This window comes from Bicyclus anynana, chromosome 9 (genome assembly GCF_947172395.1).
Source record: "Bicyclus anynana chromosome 9, ilBicAnyn1.1, whole genome shotgun sequence".
Taxonomy (NCBI): domain Eukaryota; kingdom Metazoa; phylum Arthropoda; class Insecta; order Lepidoptera; family Nymphalidae; genus Bicyclus; species Bicyclus anynana.
In genome coordinates, this window is record NC_069091.1 from 2452386 (window position 1) to 2464181 (window position 11796).

Consider the following 11796-nt stretch of genomic DNA (forward strand, 5'->3'; position numbering starts at 1 on the left):
TCGTGCCGGCTAAAAAAATTACAGAGGTCAAAAGGTCACGAAAATCAGTTTTTTGCAAATATTTCGCGACCTATTGCTCGGACGTCAATAGAGGTCATTATACAAATTGTTCCTCATAAAATTGTCTACAAAAAATGTCTCTTATAGTTTTCTGTAAAATTAACGGTTTTCCGATCATAGCGCTGAGAAAGCGACTATATTGTAACGATGCACTCGTTTCCTCACCACCTTCGAGGTAGAATGCAAGGCGTGTTTTTTACATGGTTTCCCCCGTAGGCATAATCCATGATATATAATGAAAGTTTATTTTAATTAACAATTAATATTTTTTTATCAAAATTTTGAAAAATATCGAAAAAAATAAATTTTTGCGAATAATTTTTTTTTTTATTCATTGTCAATATTTTCAGCTTCACTATCGTTATTGGCTACTGACAAAATGTCAAGTGGAGTTATTTCTTGATTTAAATCTACATCTTCATCATTTTCATCATTCGTTGACTCGGCGTTTAAGCATGACTGGCCGCGGCAATGCCCACAAACTTTTGAGCATCTCAATCCAATTTTTTTGCATCCACATTTGCCGCCACAACCTTTTGTACAATTACAAAAGATTGTATTCTATGTAGTTGTTCTGTATGTAGTTCATCGGGTGCTGGTGGTAATAAAGTCATTATTGGATGCAGCATATCATTTTTTAACTCCCAACCCCACTGTTCTGGATCGATGTCTCTTCCTAGCCAGGTTTGTATTTGGTAATATGCTCGAAAAATATGCTGTTGAGCTGAAGAAGTAGGTGGTAATGAAGGAAATTTTACAGCTGTACTTTGTCTTGTTAATTTAGCAAAGCTGTAGCTTTTATCTGTAATTATCAATTGAATTTTCTGATTTTGGAGCACCGTATACAGCTAGTAGAAAATGTATTCCAGTATTGACAATGACATCTCGAGAGCAATTTTCTTGTTGGAATATTTCTGTACAATTGTTTAAATCGGGTCTTTTTTCAAACATCTTCATGACTTTCAATTTTCCTTTCCCAAAAAGTGCTGAAGTTGTATCGCATCCGGTCATGGCATGCAGAAACAGAATATTTTTTTTGCAATGTGGATACTTGTTGAGGCTATCAGTCGAGTATATTTTTGTTTCAGCATTGTTTTTTCCTGGTTTTTTGAAAAAAAATGGATGTAGATTGATCAAGTATTTGAGTGCGTGCTATGAGTATACTCAGTCTAACTGGCAGTAGCAGGTATAAAGGGACGGGTCTGGGAACAATGAAATACGAAACATCTGCCATTGAAGGCCATTAGAATGAGATATAGTACGTCTTACTAAAAACCTAAACCCCTATACGATAAATATATCTTTCTGGAAACATCTAAATGTAAAATAAAAGATTTAGAGACATTTACAAACATTACTAAAAAGCAATTGAGTTTACGCCTTGGTGTACGGTATACAATACCGTATGTGAGTGCATTCTTGCCGCTTTCTCAGCGCTATGATCGGAAAACCGTTAATTTTACAGAAAAACTATAAGAGACATTTTTTGTAGACAATTTTATGAGGAACAATTTGTATAATGACCTCTATTGACGTCCGAGCAATAGGTCGCGAAATATTTGCAAAAAACTGATTTTCGTGACCTTTTGACCTCTGTAATTTTTTTAGCCGGCACGATATCGATGTCGATTTTTCACAACTTCATAATAACGCCGTAATAAAGGTGTATACAAAAATTCAGCTCACTAGGAATTTTTCCCCAGATTGGGGTATAAAATGCCTAAAATTACTGGACTATAAAGAATAAAGCAGATATGAGTGCAAGAAACACGACGATTTCGTAGCCCTTCCAAATTCAAAATTCAAATACATTCTCGAGTCAGTAGGACACTAAGCGTTGCATTTTAATTTAAGTTATTTTAAACTTTTTTCAAGAAAAATGGCGTCTTATGTTTTTAAATATGGATCCCCAAATCGAAAAATAGTGGCAAAAGACCCCTTATATCTTTCAAAGACCTATTTATCGATATCCCACGTTATCCAATTCGAAATTTCAAATCGAAATTACTCAATAACAAAACGAATATGGAAAACGAGTGTATTCGGCCGGCCCATAAATTCTTATATTCTTATATTAAATATTAGACTAAGTTCGTGGCTCTCTGTCTACGTAAAAAACTTCATTTCTATTTTTCTCTGTAGCTTGTTTTATCGCAAAAGAAGCTAGAAACACTCGAGTTCAAAGCTAATTTTAGTACTGTCAAAGCAAAAGATCAACTCAAAAGTCAAACTGACGTGTGTCAACGATCTTTAATTGTCCCAAAGTTGGCGACAAATTGAAATTTAAAAAAAAAATGAAACTGATGTGATGGTTGAGTACGCGCACGTTTTATTGCGCGTGGCCAAATCGGAACTAGTGACGCCATCTTGTTGTCTATTTATATCTTGGCGGGTAAAAGAGATCACTAACGCTGGTAACTTAGCGCCGCCAGTCCCGCGCAGACTTATCTTGCGCGCACTTCATCTGTCAGTGTCAGGGTCGTGCGTGCAACTGTCACTGTCAGTGTCAGGAGAATTATCTACGTTGTCAAATGGGCCTCACCGACACCGTCACCTCCATCTGTCAAATCAAAACATTTAAGATCAAAAGGTCGTGGTTTTAGGTGTTTCAGTTTTGTTTTTAATAAAATAGAAGTTCTAAAATTACAGTTTTGAAAGCTGTAAATGATACAGAAATGGGCACACTATTTCTACTTCCCAGTGTATTAATAAGTCTTACATGGTAAGTACACAACCACTATTCAAATATTTGGTAATTAGATTTCGTGTCTTTGTTATTGAAAAACATGTTATCTTTCAGTATAAGCTACATATATACAGCGGAAATTGCGAACGGGTATGACTTTAAGATACTAAGAAGAGTCACGACGAATCGGCACGACTTCGATTTGTTAATTTTTACTCAGCAATGGCCCGCAACCGCTTGCAAAGAGTGGAAGAAGAAAGATCATTCCCACTCATGTTCTATGCCTCCTAAAGTAGACTCTTGGAGTATACACGGCATATGGCCGACTAAGCTAGGTGAAATGGGCCCCTCTTTCTGCAATAGAACATGGCTTTTTGACCCAGAACAGATTAGACCCATTGAGGACCAACTAGAAAGTGTTTGGGTCAATATTTTTGCAGGTAGATGTTGAGACTTACATTATATTACCTTTAGTAAAACATCCTAAACTATAGATTCTAATTAATATTCAAGATTATTATTAAATTTAAAATATCCATTAAACATTTTCCAACAATTTTATACTTTTAGATATGTTACATGCCTACAAAATTACTGCTAAAAGTGATCTGAATTTAGCTACTCCACTGAGTGCACACGCACACAATTTTGTGTTGTTTGTGTCTTTGTTTCGCATCAGTTTCGACACGCTAGTGACATATCTTATAGTAAAAAATCTTTGGGCTTAAGATTATAATGACTTTTTTACAATTAATATCAAATGTTAATTATATTGACTTTACATGCTCTCCCAAAGCACGGTGTGTAACACCACAAACTTTCATAAAGTTTTGATGTTATTTCATAAAGTTTGAATACCAAAGTCACTAAGGACAAGTTTATAAATATGATGTGGTCATAGTTCAATTTTATGATAAAGTTTCCTCCTAAACAAATATGATGTCGTTTTGAGAAAACTAAATTATTATATTCTTGAACTTGTTCTTTCCCGGGGTAAGACCTTAATAATATGTAGAATTTTATAACTTACAATTATAATATTAATATATTCATCATCATCATCATATCAGCCGATGGACGTCCACTGCAGAACATAGGTCTTTTGTAAGGACTTCCAAACATCACTAATACAACATTAATAAATTAAGTGGTTACATTTTGAAATAAACTCACATCCATAGTTTACATATTAGTGTATTTCAGATATCATGGTGACAGTCCCCTGTATGATGTTCATAACACATACTTTTATCATAAATTGCGGCAAACTATCAAGAGCGAAATTAACAGTCTACGCACCATCCTACCTAAAACTAACTGTAGTTAGGTTTTAATAAAATGTTGTAAACAATTTTACGACGAACTCTTGTACTAAATTTTGCCTTTCCATTGTCATTATTGTATTTATATTATGTGAGCCTGGATGCAGTTAAAAATTTGCAACTATTTTTTTACTAACAGGTACTTCACTCTATTCTCTATGGTCTCACGAATGGACTAAACATGGAACATGTGCTGCCGTCTTGGACAAATTTAATTCAGAGTTCAAATACTTTTCAATGGGCCTGGAATGGTTGCAGCAATATTCCATGTCCAATATTCTGCAATCTAACAACATTGTGCCTTCCAACACTCAACAATACGCAATTGAAGACATAAATAAAGCTGTGAAAGAGAAATTAGGTGTCGACCCAGTGATTGAATGTAAGAAAGAAGACGGAGAGAACTATATATCAGAAATAAGGATATGTTTCACTAAAGATTTAAAAATCACCAATTGTGATGGAGTTTTGTTTCCTGTTGTATATTCAAATATTGATGGTGAATCCATACTGACAAACTGTGACAAGTCGATGAAGGTCACATACCCTCATTACGTCAGTACTAGTTGGACTGTACATTTACACAGCTTGTTGTCTTGGTTGCGGTGGCTTACTTTGTAATAGAGGCTTGTATTTTTATTATTTATACAATGTATTTATGTGCGATCAAAATGTTTTGAACTTTTCTTCCCCTTAGTCAAAAGTAAATATTTCTAGAAAACAACCCTTCGCTGAGACCCTTAAAGTTTCATGAAAACTGTATTATTTATAGAATGTATTTATGTACGATCAAAATGTTTTGAACTTTTCTTCCCTTTAGTCAAAAGTAAATATTTCTATAAAACAACCCTTCGCTGAGACCCTTAAAGTTTCATGAAAACTGTGTTTCTCCTTAGGAATTTTCGTGTATGTTTTCAAGATTGCAACAATTCAGTAGCCTATATAGTATTAAAAACAAACATAAAAGATGTTAGGAAATGAAAGTATTACATCAATAAGCTTACTTTGATTTGTTGCATGCAAACTAAAAAATCATGTTATTGTAGTATAAAAGTTACACCTTTCCTGGTTATTTGCCCTCACCTTTACCTAAATCCCTAATTTTTAAAATATATTTCAAGTAAAGCAGTCGAATAAGCATAATGAAATGGATAAAATCCCAAGTTATTTTATATTAAAGAATAATTTTAAAATATTTTTTTTAAGTAATGGTGTTTTTAATTATTTTCTTATAATTTTGCTTTATTAAAAACGTAAGCATAATATGTACTTAAATAATAACTAAGTTGATAGCATAAATAATATTAATATATATAACATACAATTTTAAATGTCACATGCTCAATTCAGAAAAGTATGTACAAAATGTCTGCCAATTTTTATTCAAACTAACACAAGGAACATTAAGATAAATTACACATACAAGTACAATACTGTGTAATAAGTGTTTTGTTTAAATTATATACTAAACTATTTTTGAGTAATAAAATATATATTGATGCTATAATTATTGCATTATTTATTTGTTACCTATATGAAACTTCACACTTAATTGAACGTCTACTTGAGTAATATTACTTGTTGTTAAACTTTCTGTCCTTTAAAATAATTATAGATTCGTCGTTACGACATTCGAGGACTAGTTAGTCCTCAGTGAAGGCTAAGATCTGGCATTAGAAATATATAATTAACTTTACATAACTGTTTATATCTGGCAACCCCACAGATGCGGTGTGAAAATGTAAAGGTAATCTTTACTTTTTCGATACTTTTGGGTCATTTGGGTATATTCTATTAACTAGTATAAATTATAGGGGCTTAAATAAATTAAAATAAAATAATAACTTTTCAATTTTATTTTAGGCCACAATTTTATTCAACTAGGCAACGTTATGTGCCAATGTGAATATTTTCTTTTATTTATTTCTTATCACAATTAAATAACAGATGAGGTATATATTTCTTATGCCGGCTCTTGTACTAACTGGCTGCATTGTAAAAGATGAATATAGATAGTAACACATTGACCTCTATAACAATAGGACGCACAAACATAGAAAATTTCACTTAAAAACTGCCCAATTCTGCTTTGACAGTTTTAGAATTATTGGTAAAGAAAATTAAACCTAAAGGCCTTTAAATATAGTCCAATATTCAATAATCCCAAATTCAGAGCAAATTCAACCTTAAGCATTGAGTTTAAGGTTGAATTTGCAAATGCGACTACTTGAATTGAGTGCCAAGTTGTGTTTAGCACTCATTGAGTGGGGATGTATTGGTCGCGGATTGTGCATCCACTTTTTAATAGGAGATCGATGTAGTAACAGTAATATAAAATAACAACGAAATATAAATTCACGAATTTTATTAGACCAATGTTTGTCACATTCATACACCCTTAACATACAATAGAAATGAATTAAGTAGGTTTCAATTTTCAAATGAAAAATAAAAGCTGCATATTATTTCATTATTTTGAAAGTCCAGCTTAATATTATTATCTACTTTATTGTATTGTAATATAAATTAGTGAAGTACATTATTTTCCTTTTTGTTTGACAGTTTCACACCGAAATTCTGACTTAAAAAATAAAATTTATTGAGCTCCCCTAGACACTATGATGACTGCAGATGGCACCAGTCCTGTAACAATTTTGGTGAAAATTATTTATCTTTTTTCTTCCACAATAGTTCTTAGTTTCAATCTCAGTCGTCAAATCTGATCTTAATCAAGCAACGCCTTATACAGGATGCTCGGGAGTTATTCCCATAACTCTGGGGCTATATTCTTTACCGAAAATTAATTAAAAATGTTCAAGGAACATGTGTTCTAAAATTCATATTTTCGGAGTAAATATTATTTCTTTTGTATATAGATCTTTAAATGTTGCCAAGTTTAACGTATTTTAAAATGCAAGGATAGATAAAGGCGTGTGTTACATAGATAGTCTGACTTATTTGAATTACTTTGTATGAAGACATGAAAAAAAATATTTTTTAGTTAAAAAATATTAGATAAGCAGTTCGACTCCTATAAGTGGATTCAACACCTTGAAGTTATGGGAAATACTCCCGAGCACCCTGTATATATTTAATTGATATATATTATTTTAGGTTTTGATTATTGTACTTGAGAAAAGTACATGATAATCAGTTTAGTTTTTCCAGAAATTAAATTGATCAATTTTACATCATAATTAAATTTTCATTTATTTTGTCTTTTATTGTACCAACTGGATTTTTTGTAGTTTAATTTTAAGTACTCTGACACTATTGTACTAAGAATATCTTTTTTTGAGTGTAAACTACCACAATAGTTAAATAAATAACAAAAATTTGAAATACAACAGCATGTTACCTAAAGTCTCTAAAGGAGTCTCATAGTCGTCACTGGCGAATATCTTCTTTGGGAATGTTGTCATTAATTTGAAACTGTCGTTTTGTGCAAACTCTGGGTTGTGCATCTGTAGGTATAATCTGAAAATATATTCATCATTATCATCTTTAACAAGCCATATTTGGCTCACTGTTTAGCACGAGTCTCCTCTCAGAATGAGACTTGTTAGGCCAATAGTTCCCCACGCTGGCCCAATTCGGATTGGCAGACTTCAGAGCATTATGAAAACTCTCAGGTGTGCAGGTTTCCTAACAATGCTTTTCCTTTCCTGTTCGAGACACGTGATATTTAATTTCTTAAATTGCACACAACTCAAAAGTTGGAGGTGCATGCTCTTGAACAGATTCAAACCTACTCCCTCCGTAATTGGAGGCAGAGGTCATATCCACTGGTCTATCACAAACTATAATTTTCATTGTTGTGTGCAAATGATAATGGGCCTTAGGCAAGTGGCACGTCGATTCTCTTTCTACAAACGCTGCTGCTTCGAAATCCAACAAAATGTATCAACAGACAGATCCGAGCAACAACTTGATCACGTGACCTGTCGATAGTGAATGTCATTTCATACATTTATTTGATTTTTGAAGCATTAGCGTTAGCGAAAGAGAATGATTGATTTGAATGGATACAAAAGCTATCATTAATTAGAGATGTCCTTTGCAGATTGACTTGATTTTATTTATGTTTTGTAGGGTCCTGTTTTACCCTTTGATTATTGAAAAATCAAACAAAACAGTAGCAGGTAATTTTTGTAAAAAAAAAATCAGGTTGTTTCTCAGACCAATTATTGTATAGGACCTGCCTCGCTAGACGTTACTTTTCTGTCAAAGTATATGATCAACGATCTAATGCGATTATAACAACTGTCTCTATAGAATCGATGTTAAATAGTTGTAATCGTGTTCGTCGGTTAAAGAGCTCCGTAAAAATACCTTTTTGTGTAATTGAATTGTGTAAAAAAACAGGCAAAAACTTCCAGTTTAGTATAAGATATATACCAAATCTAAGCTCGTTTTCCTTAGAAAATGACAGACAATTTTGTTCATGACCATGAGTGCGATACAGGTCCTTCTATAATTGGTCTGAGGGTTGTTTACCTGACAGCACTAAGTTGTTCTTTGGCGCCGAACGTGTGCGACAGCGACTGTCCGTCGGGCAGCCGCAGCTGTATGCGCGCCTGGTCATAGGAGGCGCGGGGAGCGGGCGCGGCGGCGGGAGCGGTAGCGGGAGCGGGCGCGGGTGCTGGCGCGGGAGCGGCTGTCTGACCTGACGCCGCTAATCTGGAATTGATTGAAGATTATGTAGTACTAGTAGACGCTACGCGGTTTCACCGGCGTGGTTCTCGTTCCCGTAAGTATACGGGGATAAAATATAGCCTATAGCCTTCCTCGATATATGGGTTATCTAACACTGAAAGAATTTTTCAAATCGGACCAGTAGTTTCTGAGATTAGTGCGTTCAGTCAAACAAACAAACTCTTCAGCTTTATAATATTAGTATAGCAGACAATTATGTGTAATAGTTTTTCTAAGCATTATTGTGAAATGATGGTAACAAATAAGGGTTCCGTTTATGTACGTTCCGAACCCTAACAAGGAAATTAAACTGAGTTCTTGGCTGGCGTTTGTATTCCATTGCATGTTGGATAAAGGAGTTTATAGGAGGAGGAGTTTAAAGGCTTAAAGGAGGCTGAGTTTCTTGTAGGTAATTCTCAGACTAAAGCACATTTAAAACTTTAATTTTAAGTTTGCATCATAACTCATCACCAAAGACAATAACAAATGTATAAAAATAACTCAGTTCTTCACAAAATTTTGTGTTAGGGTTTTTTCATTTAACAGGTTCAGTCAGTTCATTTAAAGGGTTCAGTCGGCGACTGCAGTTCTATAAAAATGCATGATTCCTGCAGGATTTGTGAAAGACAAAATTTCATGTAATGGCAAAAGTTGTAGAGGTCTCAGTAATTAATGGATTCTAAACATTAGCATAAAAATTTCCATTGTTAGTATTTTCCTAGTCTTAGTCAAATTTATTACAAAGGTGTAGCGATTGTATGCAAAATAGAAGATTACTTTAGAATGGTAATCTATTTATCTACTCATATTTCAGTTAATTTTGTGCTATAAATATTTAGTTCTGTTTTATTTGATTGATTTTGGTTATTTTTAAATATTTAATTCCATAAATTTGAAGAGACAATGAATGTTGGAAACCCAAGGTGCTTTCGGATGAAAGATATCGCAGAGTTTCCCAATGTCGCCCAGCAGAGTTTGATTTGGAGCTGGTTCACCTATTTCTGGAAATTGGATCTACCTGACTGGACCATATGTCCTAGGAATATGTATTTTTTTTCAATTTCAAGTGCAGCGTTCTCAACTATAACTGGGTGGAGCGAAACATGACACATTATTTTTGTTTTGGCCATGTTAATTTTCATAGCTTTAGTATAATTGATCTTACTTCTTTAAGACCTTACTTCCTGCAAATGTTTAGAAAATAATAGAAATAATAATTACTTTCTAGCTTGTTTATCAGCTTCAATCTGTGCTCGGACCCTCTCCCTGGCTCGCTGGTCCTCCAATTTCTCCCTGCGTCTCTGTTCCACCAGCTTCTGCATCTCTTGCTCTTGCAGTCTCTGTCGAGCTTCCTGCATGTCTTTGCCAGATTTTATGCGGATGCGCTCTCGTTCCAGAGCTTCAGCCTGAAAGTACATTAAGTATCTTGCAAAACAAAGTACTTTGTTTCATCTGTATGTCTGTTCTCAATAAACTAATTAATATTTATTGAACAGATATGCATAAGGTTTTCACCAATAAATAAAATAATTTGTAAAGGTTTGTACGAATTTGTTGAAGTATGACAATACTAGCGGATGCCCGTGATGTGGAAATTAGTTTTACAAATTCCTCGGAAACCATGAAATTTTTATGGGACAAAAAGTAATCCAGAGTAAAATCTATTTCTATTCCAAATTTCAGCCAAATCAGTAAAGTAGTGGTGGTGTTAAAGAGTAATGAACATCCATACAAACTTTCACATTTATAATATTAGTAGGATAAGTTAAAAGGGTATTAGTAATTCTCCTAGAGGAGTATAAAAGTTAATGCAATTGCTTCCAAACATCTTAACCTTTGTTAAGAATATAATTCATCAAGTATCATGTATACTAAACCATCTTTATGGTATGTATGGATGAATAATGTATGGAGGCTTATATAAATAAATATTAACCATGACATTGAGTTTGAACAAACTGTTTTAAACATAATTATGTACATTTACAGGTCTAATACAATTTAATATCTACACACAAACTTACAGGCCATTTCTATACTTTTTGGAAACAATAAGTTACAGTGTTAATTCAATATAAATAATGTGAAATGTATACCTTCTCCTTTTCCTCTCTCTCTTTCCGTTTCTGTTTCATTCTCTCCTCAAGTAGCGCCATTTGAGCCTTTCTCTCTTCTTCAGTCAGTGGCTTTTTCTCCTCTGTAGACTCTGAAAAACTGCTGTGATTCGACTTTGCCGCGTGGTATTCCATTTCATCCTGGTCTTTAAGCAGTTTCCCGCACTCGTCACATTTAAATGACTTCGCTTCTTGGTCGTTTGGTTGTGAAGTTTCGGCGGGCGGCGCCGGAGCGTCGGTCGGTTCAGGATTGCTTGTCGTGGAACTCTCAATAGTATACCCTGTACTCGGTTCGGGGTCATCTGCATGCGCTAATAACCACTCCATAGCCGGTTCCACGCCTTTATAATTCGTTACAGCCAGCGCTTTTTCACTAAAACCAGCCACAACACAAATTGTTAATAACCTACACAGTCGCAAAATGTTTTTCGAAATTTATATACTCACGCTCGCTCCTTTGGGAATCCCATTTCGACTAAAGTTTGTATCTCAGCCATTTCGAGATTCTGTATTATTTAGGAAAATGGTTGTCCAATTTTAAACAAATAAATTAGCTTTTCATCAGTCATCAGCTGTTTTCGGATTATTTTTTTTGTTTTTAAATTCGGCACAGAGTATCTATTAATCTGTGGGCACAGACAAATAATAAAGATGCATTTTTTTTAAATATTTTTTTACTGCTTATACAGATTTGAATTCTAGCCTTTGTGAGCCTGAAGTCACTTTGGCTACGTTCCACTTAGCACTTACGCTATGTTCCACAAAGGGATCCTAACAATCACGATCACAAAAAGACCACCGTTATCACCCTAAACTCTGTACGTGAGGCTTTTGTATTAGTTCGCTCAACAAAACATGTTCCTTGATAACACGCTCCCTAATCCATTCCTTGAGTTCATGATTGGAAGTGCAAATGGAA

General features: G+C 34.1%; 2 protein-coding genes across 2 annotated transcripts; one reads left to right on the plus strand and one right to left on the minus strand.

Annotated features, from left to right (window-relative positions):
• Positions 1 to 2575: 2575 nt before the first annotated feature.
• LOC112058493 (ribonuclease Oy) lies at positions 2576 to 5575 on the plus strand. Its single transcript, XM_024099365.2, has 3 exons — positions 2576 to 2782; positions 2861 to 3186; positions 4208 to 5575. Exons 1-3 carry the CDS (start codon positions 2736 to 2738, stop codon positions 4687 to 4689), a joined length of 855 nt encoding a protein of 284 aa, XP_023955133.2. The 5' UTR covers positions 2576 to 2735; the 3' UTR covers positions 4690 to 5575.
• Positions 5576 to 6416: 841 nt separating this feature from the next.
• On the minus strand, positions 6417 to 11503 carry LOC112058513 (UBX domain-containing protein 1). The gene is made up of 6 exons (XM_024099397.2): positions 11325 to 11503; positions 10860 to 11250; positions 9985 to 10169; positions 8566 to 8748; positions 7427 to 7545; positions 6417 to 6711 (listed from the first exon to the last, which is right to left on the minus strand). The coding sequence occupies exons 1-6, from the start codon at positions 11372 to 11374 to the stop codon at positions 6665 to 6667; spliced, it is 975 nt and encodes a 324-aa protein (XP_023955165.2). The 5' UTR covers positions 11375 to 11503; the 3' UTR covers positions 6417 to 6664.
• Between the last annotated feature and the right edge of the window lie 293 nt (positions 11504 to 11796).

What these genes read in the sequence shown, in the direction of transcription:
- LOC112058513 (XM_024099397.2), bottom strand. Translation starts at nt 11,374, where the DNA reads ATGGCTGAGATACAAACTTTAGTCGAAATGGGATTCCCAAAGGAGCGA. An exon ending in AGAGAGAGGAAAAGGAGAAG is followed by an intron (nt 10,170 to 10,859) that starts GTATACATTTCA and finishes ATGTACTTTCAG; the next exon opens with GCTGAAGCTCTGGAACGAGA. An exon ending in GACTCCTTTAGAGACTTTAG is followed by an intron (nt 6,712 to 7,426) that starts GTAACATGCTGT and finishes AAATTGTTACAG; the next exon opens with GACTGGTGCCATCTGCAGTC.
- LOC112058493 (XM_024099365.2), top strand. Translation starts at nt 2,736, where the DNA reads ATGGGCACACTATTTCTACTTCCCAGTGTATTAATAAGTCTTACATG. An exon ending in GTATTAATAAGTCTTACATG is followed by an intron (nt 2,783 to 2,860) that starts GTAAGTACACAA and finishes GTTATCTTTCAG; the next exon opens with TATAAGCTACATATATACAG. An exon ending in TTGGGTCAATATTTTTGCAG is followed by an intron (nt 3,187 to 4,207) that starts GTAGATGTTGAG and finishes TTTTACTAACAG; the next exon opens with GTACTTCACTCTATTCTCTA.